Source organism: Eublepharis macularius, chromosome 1 (genome assembly GCF_028583425.1).
Source record: "Eublepharis macularius isolate TG4126 chromosome 1, MPM_Emac_v1.0, whole genome shotgun sequence".
NCBI lineage: Eukaryota > Metazoa > Chordata > Lepidosauria > Squamata > Eublepharidae > Eublepharis > Eublepharis macularius.
Window position 1 is genome coordinate 130,018,865 of NC_072790.1, and position 16,602 is coordinate 130,035,466.

At 38.4% G+C, this 16,602-nt stretch overlaps 1 protein-coding gene across 2 annotated transcripts in view; it reads left to right on the top strand.

Moving 5' to 3' along the window:
• ESR1 (estrogen receptor 1) overlaps positions 1-16,602 on the top strand; it is a 365,081-nt gene that overhangs the window by 342,786 nt on the left and 5,693 nt on the right. For both annotated transcript variants that reach the window (XM_055003067.1, XM_055003122.1), the window contains exons 7-8: positions 2,799-2,932; positions 15,476-15,659. In XM_055003067.1, the coding sequence (XP_054859042.1) occupies positions 2,799-2,932; positions 15,476-15,659 (318 nt within the window). The remainder of the gene's footprint in view (positions 1-2,798; positions 2,933-15,475; positions 15,660-16,602) is intronic.

Here is a 16,602-nt window from a genome sequence, read left to right on the forward strand (position 1 = left end):
GGCAACCCTACTTGTATATAACACAAGGATGACTGTACTATGTATAATTCAGTTAATACCTGCATTGGGAAGTCAGTATGAAAATCTGCCTTAGTACTTTTTTGAAAGGAGCAGCATTGATAGTTATAGGTCATCTATCACACCAAAAAAATAAAGTACTTGATAATCCTACTCCGTGCAATCTGATAAGCAACCCTGTGAAAATGGTAAATATTTTCATTATTACTGAAGGGAAACTGCTCAAGCTATTCGCTTTATTTTTCTTATTTTTTTCCCCCACTGAACTTTTAGCTCTTTTAGTGAGAGGCTATAGCCAGAGGCCTCAAAAAAAACCAAAAACCCTTGCCACTGTCTTAGCACAGGAATTCACCTTCCAAAAGTATGATTTACTGTACAGGCTGGTTTCATTTGTTGAAAAATGTTCTTTGCTCAAGTGCTGACTGCATATTTGGACATTCACTTAAAAGGAATAAGCCACAGTTGTAAATAATTGCTCTTAATCATACCTTTTTAGAAACAGACTAACTGCAATAGTTCTTGAAACACAGACTTAAAATACTGCTGTTTGCTTTTGGATAATAAAGGTGCCGTCCTAGGAACACTTTCCTGGAAACAAGATTTATTTAATAAAATGAGGCTTATATAACTCCTTATGATTGCTCCCTGAAACAGGAATGAAGACTCTGAATGAAAATCCTACATTTGTTAGTGAAATTGATATTTTGTTTGTAGCCATTTAGGCTATGTGTGAGGCTGGCCCTGGGCAATAAATACACAACAAACAGATTTTTGGATGAAAATACACCACAACTTTATTGCTTGCAGCCATTGGAGTATTAGCGCGGCAATGGGTAGGATTCTCAGCATTGAACAACCCACCTCCCATCTGATAGCACACCTTCCCCAGCTAGCCACCAGCAGGGTACCACAGGATGGCAGGTGGTGTAGCATCTATCCAAGCAGGACCCTGGCAGTCCCTGTGACCCAGGGTGAAGTGTGCAATGGCCAGACCCGGTACGTACCCCTTGGCTTCCCCCATATCCCTTAAAGGGACCCAGAAAAAGGAGATGAGCTGCCCAGCCAGCATGACGTATCCCAATGGATCTGGCCCAATGGCCTAAAACCTCTGAAAGAGGCAGGATGCTACTCTCATCAATGTTCTGATGGCTGTAGCCTAGTTGGAGCCACAGCCCTCCCCCTTCCCCGCCAACCCAGGCAATCCTCACCCAGTGCCCAAAGAAAGGTGACCCCCCCCCACCACACACACACACTGGACCTGCAGCCAGTCTGGCCTGCAGGGAAAAAATTCCTTCCTGGCCTTCACTAGGGGCAGCCAGTAACACTCTAGGCATCTGGGTATGGACTTGCCAGGGCAACCTGTGTGTGGAGGCCCTCCAGTTCCAGCAGGCAACAGTCCCCATCTGCATCTAGCTCTATAGCTCCTGACAACCAGGCCTAGAAGCCATCCTGGCACCTGCAGCTAGAATAAGGAAGCATTAGCAGCTGGATGTACCCCTTATAGACCCTAGAAGCACAGAGTCCAACGATTGGATGTGGGCTGAGTATGTATTAAAGCATATAAATATTCAGAAACATAGATAATGCACATTTCTTGTAATTGGTCATAATTGTACTAAAGGCCTTATGTAAGAGACCAAATGACATTGATGCAGAAGAAAATCTTCAGTGATTTGTATTCTGCAACAGGTAATGAGAAGAGGTAATAATAATAATAATAATAACATTCGATTTATATTCTGCCCTTCAGGACAACTTAATGCCCAATCAGAGTGGTTTACAAAGTATGTCATTATCCCCACAACAAACACCCTGTGAGGTGGGTGGAACTGAGAGAGCTCCAGAGAACTGTGACTAGCCCAGGGTCACAAGTAGCTTCAAGTGGAGGAGTGAAGAATCAAACTCAGTTCTCCAGATTAGAGTCCCACACTCTTTACTACACCAAACTGGTGGTAATAACACCAGTGGAATATGCTGAACTTACTGGACAGACGTATTGCTCAAGTATACCTTTTTTTAAAAAAATGTACAGTTTAATAGTTAATCATATATAGCCTGCTGTTTTTAGGTACCTAGTAGCTCTCTGTTCATACATCACTCAATAATACTGATGTGCAGAAAAATCTCTAATTCAACTTGAAATGGCAGTTCCTGTTGATTATATAGATGTAGGTTTCAGTTATGAAATCACTGGAATGCCTTTTTTGATTGCACATCTACAGACAAATTGCACTATACTCAACAACAGTCAACCACACTTTGTATTGTTCTGTAGCTGTATGGAAGCTTGAGCATGGCAGTTGTGGTTACTCAGTAGTGGGGTATTCTCCATGGCAAGAGCAAACAAGGGCCCAATGCTTGTGTGAGAAACAGATTCCAAATTTCATCACCAGGTGACAGGAGCACAAAGAATATTTATACATTGTTAGTTGTGATCAAAGGAACAAGGCTCAGTGGGTGAGCTTTGCTTTCAGTTTTAGCATGCTAGCAAACATCTTTGAGTCAAGTAAAGAATTCTGCTCTTTAAGATTTACCAAAAGTATTTTTAAAAAACAACTATGTTGAAACTGAAAATTCAGAATTTGTTGTGCAATCTCCACTCATATAAAGTATAGGTTATTTACAAAATATCTCAGATGAGTTTGACTGGAAGAAAAGTAAAATATGATTGTAAAGCAAAAATTACATCACTAATGTGTTGCTGGTCTTACAGAAACTTTTTTCCAAACAAATGCACACAGATATATATGATTTGTAATGTATAGATTTTTTGCTTATAGGAATCAAGGGAAATGTGTTGACGGCATGGTGGAAATATTCGACATGCTGTTGGCCACTGCTACTCGATTCCGAATGATGAATCTTCAGGGGGAAGAATTTGTGTGCCTTAAATCCATCATTCTGCTCAATTCTGGTAAGTGATCCCTGATTATATACTGAAAAGTTCCAATTTAAAATGTATCTTTGCTACTGCTTCTGTTGACAATGTAGAACCTTCTGGGCACCCAATAATTAGAGACCAGAAAAAAACCCTTCTGTATGTGCACTTGCATCTCAAACTGCCTCTCTCTTCCCACATGTTCTGACATGTAAGGCTAGCAAGTAGTGCTCCCATGCTATTTATAAAGCAGGTGCCTGGGCAGTCTCATGGGGCTCTGATCAGCTTGTGCAGAGAACACAACCTCCTGTCTCTTCTCCTCTAGCCAGGCCAAGCCATACCAGGGATCCTCTGGCAGAGACATGAAATAGCACCTTTAAGAGGGAGCAGGCTAGTTTTTTGGGGGAACTCATTCAGTGCTACCCTAAGGGCTCTTCTTGATGACGTTTATAGAGCCAGAGGGTAAAATTAATGGAAAAATGAGGGGAAATGCGTAAAAAGAGAGGGGTTTGGGGAAGAGAATTCATTGGTGTGGGAGAAAAGGATGGAAGAAGAGGGCAAAGGGATAGAGACTAGTTCTTTTTCCGCCCCATCTCATCTACCACCTGGGTGTGTTATGTGTCTATGGAGATGAAATAGTAGATGCACATGGAGAGTTGAGGGAGAATCCACATCTCTTCCATAGATCATATGTATGTGAACTGAGCATGTTTGTGTGAGTATATAAGTAGAGAGTCAAAGGAGAGTATTCCTACCATTGCTCCAAATCCATCACCCATGTATGTAAATTTAAGCACATGTAAATGTATGTATGTGTGTGTACTATGTGCATGTTTTTCTCAGTGAAGAGACAGTGAGCATTCCTCTCCCACCACTGTTGGAAACTCTCCAACCATGATTCCAGCTGAAGTTATTTGGGAAAGGGCCAGAAGTTTAAAAAGTGTCACCCAGCACCAAAATTTGTCACAGAGATGGGGAAAAATTTGTCACACCTGAAGAATTTCTGACAGAAATATTTCAGCAGCAGCTCCACCTACTGATATATAGTTCCCTGTTGAACAGTTTTTATAGTGAGGTAATTTTTCTTAATGTTTAGAATGTCATCCTCCTCCTGAAAGGTGGATTCATGGGATGCCCATTTATTTGCCTTCTTGGGGGCATCTTTGTATATGGCAGTCTCTGCTGGGCAGCTGCCTGGAACCATGGAAGTTTGAAGAGCCCACTGGCCCAGATGGTGTGATTCCTAATGCCCCTTTCCTGGTGCTCTCCCGGTGTTCAAAAGACCAGCACGCAGGAGTGGATCAAAAATCACAGAAGTGGGTGAGCAGGAGGAACTGGTCTCTTGGCAGGGTAGGGGGAAACCGATCTCATACTTGGGAGAACACAGAAACCTGAAATTTGCCTTTCGTGGCAGTTCACACACATCTCCCATAGTGACATGTATACAACATGTGCATCCTCAGCAAGCATTTCCTGTCGTGAAACTAGTGAGTTGCTGCTTCAGGAATATACCAAAAGCATAAGAATAGGGTGCTTGAATGCCTCAGACACGCCCTTGAAGTGCTTCCTGTAACATTTGCCCTTACTTGCCTTGAATATACATTTCTGTAAATACAGCTTTGGCATTTGCCTCTTGCTCCCCAGCATCACATTCTTAACTCCTGTCCCCAAGTCCTTCTTGACTAGGACAGCTAACTGGTCCATTTTATTCTTGTGAGTTTATTCTCCTTTCTGATATATAACAAGTTAAATAGTTTAGTTGAATTAACCTTCTATTCTAACTAGCCTATTTTCTGTGAATTAAATCAAAGAATAGGCTGCTGTAGTCAAAGAAACAGACCCCCCAAATTATTGTGGCATCAGCATTCTGTACAGAATCTGCAGGAAGCCCATCTTTGCATAAAGAAACCACAATTAATATGCATGTAACTTTAGCTGAGGAAAACACAGATTGATATTTGTGACTCTTGTATTTTGAAAAACCTTGCTAAACAAAGAACAATCATGGAAAACAAAGTAGGCATATGAATATTGAGGTCTTGTCGAAGGCTTTCACGGCCGGAGAACGATGGTTGTTGGGGGTTTTCCGGGCTGTATTGCCGTGGTCTTGGCATTGTAGTTCCTGACGTTTCGCCAGCAGCTGTGGCTGGCATCTTCAGAGGTGTAGCACCAAAAGACAGAGATCTCTCAGTGTCACAGTGTGGAAAAGATGTAGGTCATTTGTATCTACTCAGGAGGGGTGGGGTTGAGCTGAGTCATTCTGTAAGAGTTTCCCAGGGTGTGGAATGCTAATGGCGGGAGGCTTCACTGTATCCTGAGGAGGTTCTTTTGCATATGGATTGGTGCTTGATGTGCTAATCTTCTCTGCAGGGCTATTGTCGGGTGTGGAGTGTTTTGTTGGCCTGGTGTTTTTCAGAACTGGAGCCCATGCTCTGTTCATTCTTAAGGTTTCTTCTTTCCTGTTGAAGTTTTGCTTATGCTTGTGAATTTCAATGGCTTCCCTGTGCAGTCTGACAAAGTAGTTGGAAGTGTTGTCCAGTATTTTGGTGTCCTGGAATAAGATACTGTGCCCTGTTTGAGTTAGGCTATGTTCAGCCACTGCTGATTTTTCAGGCTGTCCAAGTCTGCAGTGTCTTTCATGTTCCCGAAAAATACACCCGAAAAATACAACAGATGCTACGATCAGCAAAAGACAGCAGAGACCCCCTCACCTCTGCAGGAGTATACCGTATACCCTGCAGCTGTGGACAAGTTTACATCGGGACCACAAAGCGTAGCATCCAGACAAGAATAAAAGAACATGAAAGACACTGCAGACTTGGACAGCCTGAAAAATCAGCAGTGGCTGAACATAGCCTAACTCAAACAGGGCACAGTATCTTATTCCAGGACACCAAAATACTGGACAACACTTCCAACTACTTTGTCAGACTGCACAGGGAAGCCATTGAAATTCACAAGCATAAGCAAAACTTCAACAGGAAAGAAGAAACCTTAAGAATGAACAGAGCATGGGCTCCAGTTCTGAAAAACACCAGGCCAACAAAACACTCCACACCCGACAATAGCCCTGCAGAGAAGATTAGCACATCAAGCACCAATCCATATGCAAAAGAACCTCCTCAGGATACAGTGAAGCCTCCCGCCATTAGCATTCCACACTCTGGGAAACTCTTACAGAATGACTCAGCTCAACCCCACCCCTCCTGAGTAGATACAAATGACCTACATCTTTTCCACACTGTGACACTGAGAGATCTCTGTCTTTTGGTGCTACACCTCTGAAGATGCCAGCCACAGCTGCTGGCGAAACGTCAGGAACTACAATGCCAAGACCACGGCAATACAGCCCGGAAAACCCCCAACAACTAATATTGAGGTCGTTGAGAACAAGAACTATCAGAGGAGAAAGAAGGGAATATGCATATAAAGGTAACTTTAAAAGCATCAATAGTTTGTGTCTGAGAACCAGGTTCAATTCTACCATATTTTTGGAGTAGTTGCTTCTCCCTGGTGACTTATCATAGTCTTACTGCAAGGTTACTTGGAGCCAGTAATCCTTCCTCAGCCTAATCTACCTCATAAGATTGTTTTGATGGAGGAGGAGAGAATAATGCACACCATCCTGAGCTGGAATGGTGAAATAAGAACATACCTAATAAATAAACACCACTCTAGTACTCCTCCTCATTTAATGATTGTAAGAGATCTAACAGTCTTTGTATTGATAAAGAATCTTCACACAATCTGGAGGATTTATGTTAACATCTGAAGCCTTATAATAGCTCACAATATTGGCCAATATTGTGTAGAATTATCAGCTCTATCTGGAATTATCTATTCTGTCTACTCTTATCTTTTTTTTAATTTGGGGATACCAGAAATTGAACATAGAATCTGCTGCATGCTAAGCATTTGTTCTACTACTGAGCTATGGCCCTTGCTGAACTATGGGAGTCACACAGCATTAAAGTGGGAATAGGAATGCTTGAACCTATAAATATTGCATTGTTTTGGAGTTCTTTTAATACTAAGTTCTTTTTCCAAAAAGCTGAATGAAGGTGATTCTTTTATATTTGTATGACATTTCATTTATGTTTTAAAAATGTTTCAAGTGGCTGGTATAAGGGTTTTTTAAATTGATTAAAATGTGTTTGTGATGTGAAGTGTAAAAAAAACCCCTTTTTATTTCTGAGAGCAGTGAATGGACTGTCATCATTCTGTACTGTTTTGGTTCCCCTCTCTATGACAGCCTAGAAGGAATTGTAAATCTCTCCACTGTAAATCAGTGGCATTTAAAAGGATCCAATCTGTCCTCAGATTAGAGAACTAGGTGCCAGTTGATGTTACTGAAAATTGAATCTCCCTTCCCTGCCCAGAATGAATGTTGCTCATTGCTATTCTTTCTTTTTGAAATCAACCCATTCATTTTTAGGTACCAAAGTTTTTAAATTGATCAATGAGATATGATTACTTGAACGTAATTTAACTTTATTTAATCAGCTTTTATTATTTTTTCACCCACATACAGGTGAGATATAGAACTGTATAAAACAGTATAACAAGTGCCTGCAAATTTGAATTGACTTTGTATTAATACATTTTGATCCTGATACTAGCAGAATTAATATTAGGCTAAAGTAAAACTTTTTCATTCTCCCACTCTTCAGATGGAAAGAATGTAAGATGTTTGCACTTGCAAAATACAGGGCATTGAGCCCATTTGCATTTTTTTTAATCCAAACATATGGGCAGCAGTTTGTCATTTCGTGCAGGGACAGTACCAATATTTCATCAGTTCAGTTAAGAAAAACAGCATGTGTTTAATATTGCAAAAAATGAAATGAACCCATTGATTTCCATGGAACTTTAATGCAATTAACTTTCTTTGGCTGTTGAGACCAACATACCACTCAATAAACTGAAGATTCTGGTTTTAAATATGTTTAATCTTGTTCATTGGAAGGGGGGGACTCCTTGTGTATTTGGCTATAAAACTATGTCATACATATATTGTGAAGTACCACAATTGACTTGTATGGGAATTCTCAGGAGTTAATGTGTTATGGCTTATAGTCCAAGTACCACAGCTGTAACAGTTGAAACAGGCTGCCAGAATGTTGATGATTTGATAAACAGTTGATGTGGCAAAGTGAGACAAAAATCAGAGTTTGCATTGGCCCCAATTGCTTTTCTATCTGTGTGTATGTTGCTGAGGTAAAAGGTTTATTTCTAAATTTATAACCTCAGTGGGAAGGCTAAGTGGGAAGGTTAACCTCAGCCATAAGTTTTCTATGAGATCGTAATAGTGGGACACTATTTCACATGGGGCTATTTCAAACACACACCTTTCCACAGAAGATGGTACAGTCACCTGTGAGAACTTATACCACTTCAGCTACTGGACATCTGAATTCAGCCTAGACTTGGTAGTTTCCCACTGGGGCAAGAGAGCTGCCATCCACAGCACCTGTTACCCACTGCTACTCAGAGCAGAACTACAAGTGACAAATGGCACAGGTTGGACACTTGTCAGCTTCCCTCAAGTTTTGAGGGAAATGTAGGCAGCTTGGTGGAATGTTGGACAAGTGACAGTTGAAAAGTCCATTGGACAGCAGTCAGAGAGCAAAACTAGGATGCCTACATTTCCCATCAAAACTTGAGGGAAGCTGACAAATGTCCAACCTGTGCCTTTTGTCACTTGTAGTTCCGCTCTGAGCTGGGTGACAGGAGGAAATGCCTAACAAAATGGGGGTGCACGATGACATTGATTCTGGCAATGTGTTGGGGGATTTCTGTTGCTGTTGACTTCATGAATGAACTTTTTTGAGACTCGCGTATAAAATATATAGTATTTCAATTGAAATCATTTCGCCCCAGAAGAGGTCATAGGACAAAACAACAGGATACAGACGCTGGCCCTGAGTGTTGGGCGAAGGATGCCGTGAGGCATCCAGTGTGTCTTCTGCATCTTTCACTGTAAGAAATTACAAGATAAAACAGACTTCTGGTTTGGATTAATGGAGATCTGAAGCAGCCTCTAACTGGGGCTGTCCAAGACACTGTTTTTGTTGGAAAGCGGGGCGCCTCAACACCAGTTTCCATCCCAAATTCAGGCAGAATTTGGACTTGAATGCCACGCATCCCCAAGAGAGAGTAGATCTCGGTGAAGGGGGAGTACTGAATAAAGGACTCCCACCATCACCTTGAGGTCCTCTCAAAGAAGGGAGAGCTACTATCTCTGCAGTGCCTCAGGAGTCATTAAATTGGCATAAGATCATCATAACCAAGCTTCAGCAACAACTTTTACCAAAGAATAAGCAAAGGAAACAACACAGACAACCCACAGCATCGGCAAAGCTAAAGATCGTTATTGGATTATTTAAAATGGATTGGCAACAAAAAGACCAAGAGAAAATAAATTAATGGACAGACTTTGAAAGAGCTAACGATTAGTAATAGAGGCACTGCTAAATTGGAGACTTTGGGAACTAAATAAGGACTAAAAACTTGGAAAAGAAATATTGTTTACACTTACTGCGGTTAGAATTCAGATAACCAGCGTGAGAAAGCAGAGTGGGACTAGAGAAACATCACGAGACAGGAAGTTAACAGCAGAGCAGACAATTGGATTCCTAGCAAGGACAGCAAAGGGAAAGGGAAGAGGATCAGCGAGAAAGGTGCCACTTGGAAGCAAAACAAACACTCATTGGAGGGGCTACGAAGACAACAGGAACAGGAAGTACGCCATTTTAATTAAGGTATGAAGTTAAGCCAGAAACTATAGAGATGTTATAAATAAACCATAGAGAAAAAACGCCCGGCATTTTGTATTTTAAAAGAACTTTTTTTATTTTATTTTTCATAACAAAAATTAAGAGAACTTAAGATTTTAAACGATCCACCACGGATCTAAGAAGAAGGGCAGATACATGGGGAGGCTCTAAATTGAGTCCCATGATGGCAGGAAAAAAAGGAGCGGACAAGGAATGGCAAGCCTCAGTAGAAGCAACGATTGAGGGATTGGGGGGGGAAGTGGCAGAGAATCATAAAGAGTTTCTACAGAAAATGCAAGAAATGCTGACAAAGGATTTTAAAAAGATGAGAGATGCCATTCAAGCTGATGTAGCTGTATTGACAAAAAATATAGAGGGAGTAAAAGAGGACTTGCAAACAACAACTAAGAAAGTGGAACAGGTAGAACAAAAGACAAATGATATAAAAGCAGAAATGAAACACGAAAATCAAGTGATTCAGACAAGAGTGGCAATGATGGAATGCAAGGCGACGGACAGACAGTTAAGATTTCGTGGCATTCAGGAATCTGAGACCCAATCTACACAACAACAGATGACAGTGATATTGTCAGAATTTCTAGGGAAAGAAAAGGAAGAAATAACAGCAAATATGGACTTGGCATACAGAATTAACTCGGCTTTTGCACGGCAGAGGAAGTTACCTAGAGATATAATCATCCGATTAGTGACAAAGAGAATGAAGGAGGAGATTCTTAAAAAGCATTTTGAAAATCCTTTAATAAAAGAGGGCAGTAGAATCAAGATCATAAAAGAAGTGCCAAAACGGATTCTCCAAGAGAGAAAAAAATATAGAGAATTAACTCAGAAACTAAGAGACAAAGATATTAGATATAGATGGGAAATTCCAGAAGGACTAAGTTTCCACTATAAAGCCCTGAGAATTGTTATTAAATCAAAGGAGCAGATGGAAAAGTTTGTACAGGAACATGCAGAGGACTTTCCTGAATTATCAAAAATCTAACAATATGGAGTACAAATTAATATCATGGAATGTAAATGGACTAAACTCACCCCAAAAGAGAAAAACAGTTTTTCATTGGCTAAAGAAGCAGAACTGTAATATAATATGCCTACAAGAGACACACATTAAAGATAAAGATATAAAGTATTTAAAAAATAAACAATTGGGGAAAGAATATGTATCATCGTCCAAACAAAAGAAGAAAGGAGTAGTGATTTACATAAATGAGACTGTAGAACCAAAACTAATTTTTCAGGATCAAGAGGGAAGATATGTGGCTGTACAAGTAAATGTAAATGCAAAAAAAATTGTTGGTAATAGCCCTTTATGCACCAAATGGGGCAAAAGACCAATTTTTAAAGACTTATTAAGCAAGTTAGATCAGGATATATTTGACCAGATGATAATGTTTGGAGACTTCACTGGTGTAGTGGACTTGCAACTAGACAAAAAATCCAAAACAACTATAAAAAAATCAGGGAAGTTGCCGAAGACTTTTTTGATTTAGTTCAGCAAGAACAATTGGAGGATGTATGGAGAAAAGAAAATCCAAAAAACTCTGAATTTACGTACTACTCCACAAGGCATTTATCATTTTCACGCATTGATATGATTTGGGCGACTAGGGATTTGACTTTATTGACTAAAAAAGTGGAAATTTTACTGAGGGTGAGTGCAGACCATAATCCAATGTTATGGAAATGGACAATGGGGTGGAGAAAATTTAAATGGAGATTAAATGAGGATTTACTACAAAACCAGGAGAATCTGAAGTATTTGAAAGAAGAAACTAAGCAATTTTTTTTGACAAATAATAATGATGAAGTGTCGACACAGATGGTATGGGATGCATACAAAGCTGTAATAAGAGGAAATTTAACACTACTTAATATTAAAGACAAGAAAAGAAAACAGGAGAAATGGCAAGAAATACAAGAAAAAATTCACAAGAAAGAACAACAATTAAAGAAAAGACCAGGGAAAAAGAAGATTATACAGGAAATTAAAATACTACAAGATCAAACAACAGCTATCAGCAATAAAGAGCTAGAATGGAAACTAAAGACATTAAGGCAGAAGACTTTTGAAGGAGCAAATAAGCCAGGAAAGTATCTAGCCTGGCAATTGAAAAAAAAAGAAGGAAAAGAAAATTATTAATAGAATAATAGAGGATGGTAAGGAACTGAAAGAGCATCATTCAATCAAGCGTGCATTTTTTAAATATTATGCAAAGCTATTTCAAAAGAAAACAGTGAATCAACAAGATATAGATGGGTATTTGATGAATGCCCATCTACCAAGGATATCAGAAAAGATGAAACAAGAACGGAACGCTCCAATAACAGAAGAAGAAGTCAAACAAGCAATTGAAGCGGCTAAGATTGGGAAAGCACCAGGACCGGATGGGATCACAGCTAAATTTTATAAAGTAATGAAGGAGGACCTAGCACCGATTTTAAAGAATATAATGAATGATATACTTCAAGGAAAAGGCCTCCCAGATACGTGGAATGAAGCAAGTATCGCTCTGATCCCAAAAGAAAATCAAGACCTGACAGATGTGAAAAATTATAGACCTATATCGCTTATAAACAACGATTATAAAATAATGGCAAGAATACTGGCAGATAGACTTAAAATATGGCTAATGGAGTTTATAGAAGAAGACCAAGCTGGATTCCTACCACATAGACAATTAAAAGACAATTTGAGAACCGTCATAAATGCCGTTGAATATTATGACAAATGACCAGATAAAGAAGTTGGCCTTTTCTTTGCGGATGCAGAGAAGGCCTTTGACAATTTGAACTGGAATTTCATGTTTGCGACTATGGAGAAGATGGATTTAGGGAATGAATTTATAGAAGCAGTGAAAACAATTTACAAACTACAAAGAGCAACAATTTGTGTTAATGATGACCTGACAGAAAACTTCGAAATAAGAAAAGGAACCAGACAAGGATGTCCACTATCGCCTCTTTTATTTGTGATGGTTTTAGAGGTATTATTGAGAAGGATTAGAGAAGATGACACTATAAAAGGAATAAAAATAAAAGGATCTACCTACAAACTGAAAGCTTTTGCAGATGATGTGATGTTTATAGTGGAAGATCCTGTACAAACCCTGCCAAGATTGTTGGATAAAATAAAGAAGTTTGGAGATTTGGCGGGTTTTTATATAAATAAAAAGAAATCAAAAATAATAACAAAAATATGACCAAGAAGAAGCAGCAAGAACTAAGCGAATTAACAAATTGCGAAGTGGTACACAAAACTAAATAGTTTTGGGGATAGAGCTTACAGCTAAGAATATAGATTTATTTAAGAATAATTATGAAAAGCTCTGGATACAAATAGAAAGAGATATAATAAAATGGAATAAATTAAATTTGTCATGATTAGGTCGTATTGCTACAATCAAAATGAGTGTGTTGCCCAGAATGATGTTTTTAATGCAAACAATACCAATTGTGAAGGATAAAAAACACTTCAAAAATGGCAGAGGAAAATATCTGAGTTTGTTTGGGCAGGGAAGAAGCCAAGAGTTAAAATGAAAGTTTTGTGCGACGCTAAGGAAAGAGGAGGAATGCAGTTACCTGATCTAAACCTTTATCATGAAGCGATATGTTTGGTGTGGATAAAAGAATGGGTGTCTTTGACCAATCACAAACTACTAACGTTGGAAGGATACAATAAACTATTTGGATGGCATGCCTACATGTGGTATGAAAAATATAAAATGGATGCAATGTTTCAGCACCACTATCTAAGAAGAAATTTATTGCTAACTTGGCTTAAATATAAGAAATATATAGAAGAAAAGAAACCACTTTGGATTATACCAGCTGAAGTAATCAACCCAAATTTGGAATACCAGGGAAAGGAATGGCTTACCCTCAAAGAGTTAACTATATTAGAAAAGGATGAGTTGAAACTTAAGCGGAATGAGGATTTGCCATTCAAATATGGTTGGTTACAGTACAGGCAAATCAAAGACTTATTTGACTCAGAAAAAAGGAAGACGGGTTTTAGAATTAAAAATTCGGGGTTGGAAGAGTTATTATTGGGAGATAATACTAAAGCAATATCTAAAGTGTATAAGTTGTTACTGAAGTGGTTTACAGAAGATGAAACAGTAAAGGTTCAAATGGTAAAGTGGGCTATAAATTGTAATAAAGAAATAACCATGGAAGCATGGGAACAACTATGGAAAAATACCTTAAAAATATCAACTTGTATTAGTATTAGAGAGAATGGATATAAAATGATGTATAGATGGTATTTAACACCGAAAAAATTAGCCATAGCTAACAAACAGTTATCGAACAAATGTTGGAAATGTAAGGAGCATGAAGGTTTTTTGTTTCATATGTGGTGGACTTGCCAAAAGGCTAGAGACTTCTGGTCTAAGATATGTGCGGAAATGTCTTTGATACTACAATACAATGTTGCTAAAAATCCAGAAATGTTATTATTATCTTTACATTTAGAAGAGGTTAATAGAAATGATAAAACATTGCTATATTATATGTTAGTAGCAGCAAGAACTCTATATGCTCAATATTGGAAAAAAGAAGAAATACCGAAAATTGAAGAATGGATAAGGAAGCTGTTGTATATGGCCAAAATGGACAAACTAACTAGAAACCTGAATGACCAAGATCCAGAAATGTTTTGGAGGAATGGAAGAAGTTTAAGAAATATTTGGAAAAGAAATGCGATGTTAAAGGACAATTGTGGTCTTTGGAGGGATTTTAAATTTCAAATTTTATATAGAAAGACTTTATTGAAAAGAAAATATATTAAGATCTTTACCATGGGAAAAGTGATAGCAATATAAAGTAACAATAATATCTATGGATAAACGAGGGGTTTGAATGTTGTTGGAAGTCAACAGAGAAAAGGGGGAAGGGAGGGAGGTGGGGTTATATATTTACTCAGAGGGTCAATTTGAACAAGGTTTATGTATTAACCAATGATGTTATATTACCTCATTTAATAAAAAATATATTTTTTAAAGAAATTACAAGATAAAACATCGTTTATTTTGACATTACTTATTCATTAAACATCTTTGGACACTTACCTGTGATACTTACCTGGGAGATGTGGATACTTACCTGGGAGACTTAACAGTGGACGTTCTCCCATTTGACTTTATACAGTGAGGAGTGTTCTCCCATCTTATATGGAATATTAACTTTTCAAATATTTATTGGTGGGGAGAGTGTACACTGTCTGTATGTGATTTATTGATTGTTATATGAAGTTGATGTGTACTGATCATGACCATTGTTATGGGAATCTGAATTATGTAATATGGTATGTGAATCATTGATTGCTATATGTTGATTGTTACTTATGTATATGTACTGATTCATATGCAATAAGGTCAAATTGGTTGCATTTTGATAATTTTGAGTACATATGTTGATTTTTTCAGTATTGTTCCCATTGATTCCTTCACATGTAGGGTTCTACTCTTTTGGTTTTTTTATTGGGTGAAGGTGCCGCTTATAATTTGTGCAATATTTCCTCAGGCTTGGAATAACCAGGGAGTAAGCCTGATGACTGGCTTGGAATCCTTATGAATCTAGGCTACTTTTAAAAAGTTGTAAATTCTTCTTTCCTTTGATATTTTTAGATCCTCCTGGATCTCTTTTTCATGAGAATCTTAACCTAATCTTGCTTATATAGTTTAAAAGCCAATGTGCTGTACAGACTCTGAATAAATGGAATGGACTGTAACCATTACACCACACTAACCCCTCTGCACTAATATTTTCTCTTTTCCCACAGGTATCTATACATTTCTTTCCAGCAGTTTAAGAACATTGGAAGAAAAAGACCATATCCATTGTGTGCTAGATAAAATTACAGACACCTTGACACATTTGATAGCCAAATCTGGTCTCTCTCTGCAGCAACAGCATAGACGATTGGCCCAGCTTCTCCTCATCCTTTCCCACTTCAGGCATATGAGGTAAGGAAGCACACAGTAAATGTTTGGGAATTGCTGTGCACATGACAAAGATTTCATAATATGTTGCAACAAATGCCAAATCTTGACATTCACCAATTTTTATGTATAACCACCACTGATGAGTTTTGTGAATATCTGAAATGTACTGCAGAATGTCAGTGCTGGGGAAGAACTGTGGCCAAGCAGAAGAGGATTTCTGGTAGTGTTAGGAAAGACCTTGCATGCTTGAGACCCTAGAAAGCTGCTGCCCGTCAAAGTAGATAATATAGGGTTAGGTGGATTAGTGATCTGAGGTGTAAGGCAGCTTCATGTTTGGAGAGTGGGGAATGTATATATTTTGAGAGGCATTTAATACATTCACCTGGGATTGTCACCTGGGAATTCACCAAATCTTTGACATACAGTATGAAATGTACAGAGGGCCATATCTATTCCATATCTTCTTCTTTTGCAAATTGCTATGAAAATTCAGAGATTAACTAACAGTCAGAGTCATCTGGCCTGGTTTTGCTATTTCTGTTCTTCCCATTTTTGCTTTTTTAAATTTCATGTTTCATTGTGGTTCTTATGAGACAATGTTGTACCTCGCCCTGAGCCCGCTTGTGGGGAGGGCGGGTTAAAATAAAATAAAATAAATAAATAAATAAATAAGACTCTGACATGGTTATCTATTTGTTTACTCACTCTCCGTTTCACTTTGCTTTTCATTGAATGTTTCTGTACAGTGCCCAGAAATATTTTAAATGTCTTTAAAATGTAGAATGGGAGTATAAGATGCTGGAGTTTTAATCTATACTGGCATCGATAGACAAAGTAGGGCAACTGAATGTGAGAGTTGCAGGATATCCACCAAAGATAATTTGCAATCAAAACTAGGTTGTCTACCACAAATACAAATGGCTTTCATGGGTGGAAAAGCTCAATACAAAGTACATCTCTAGTA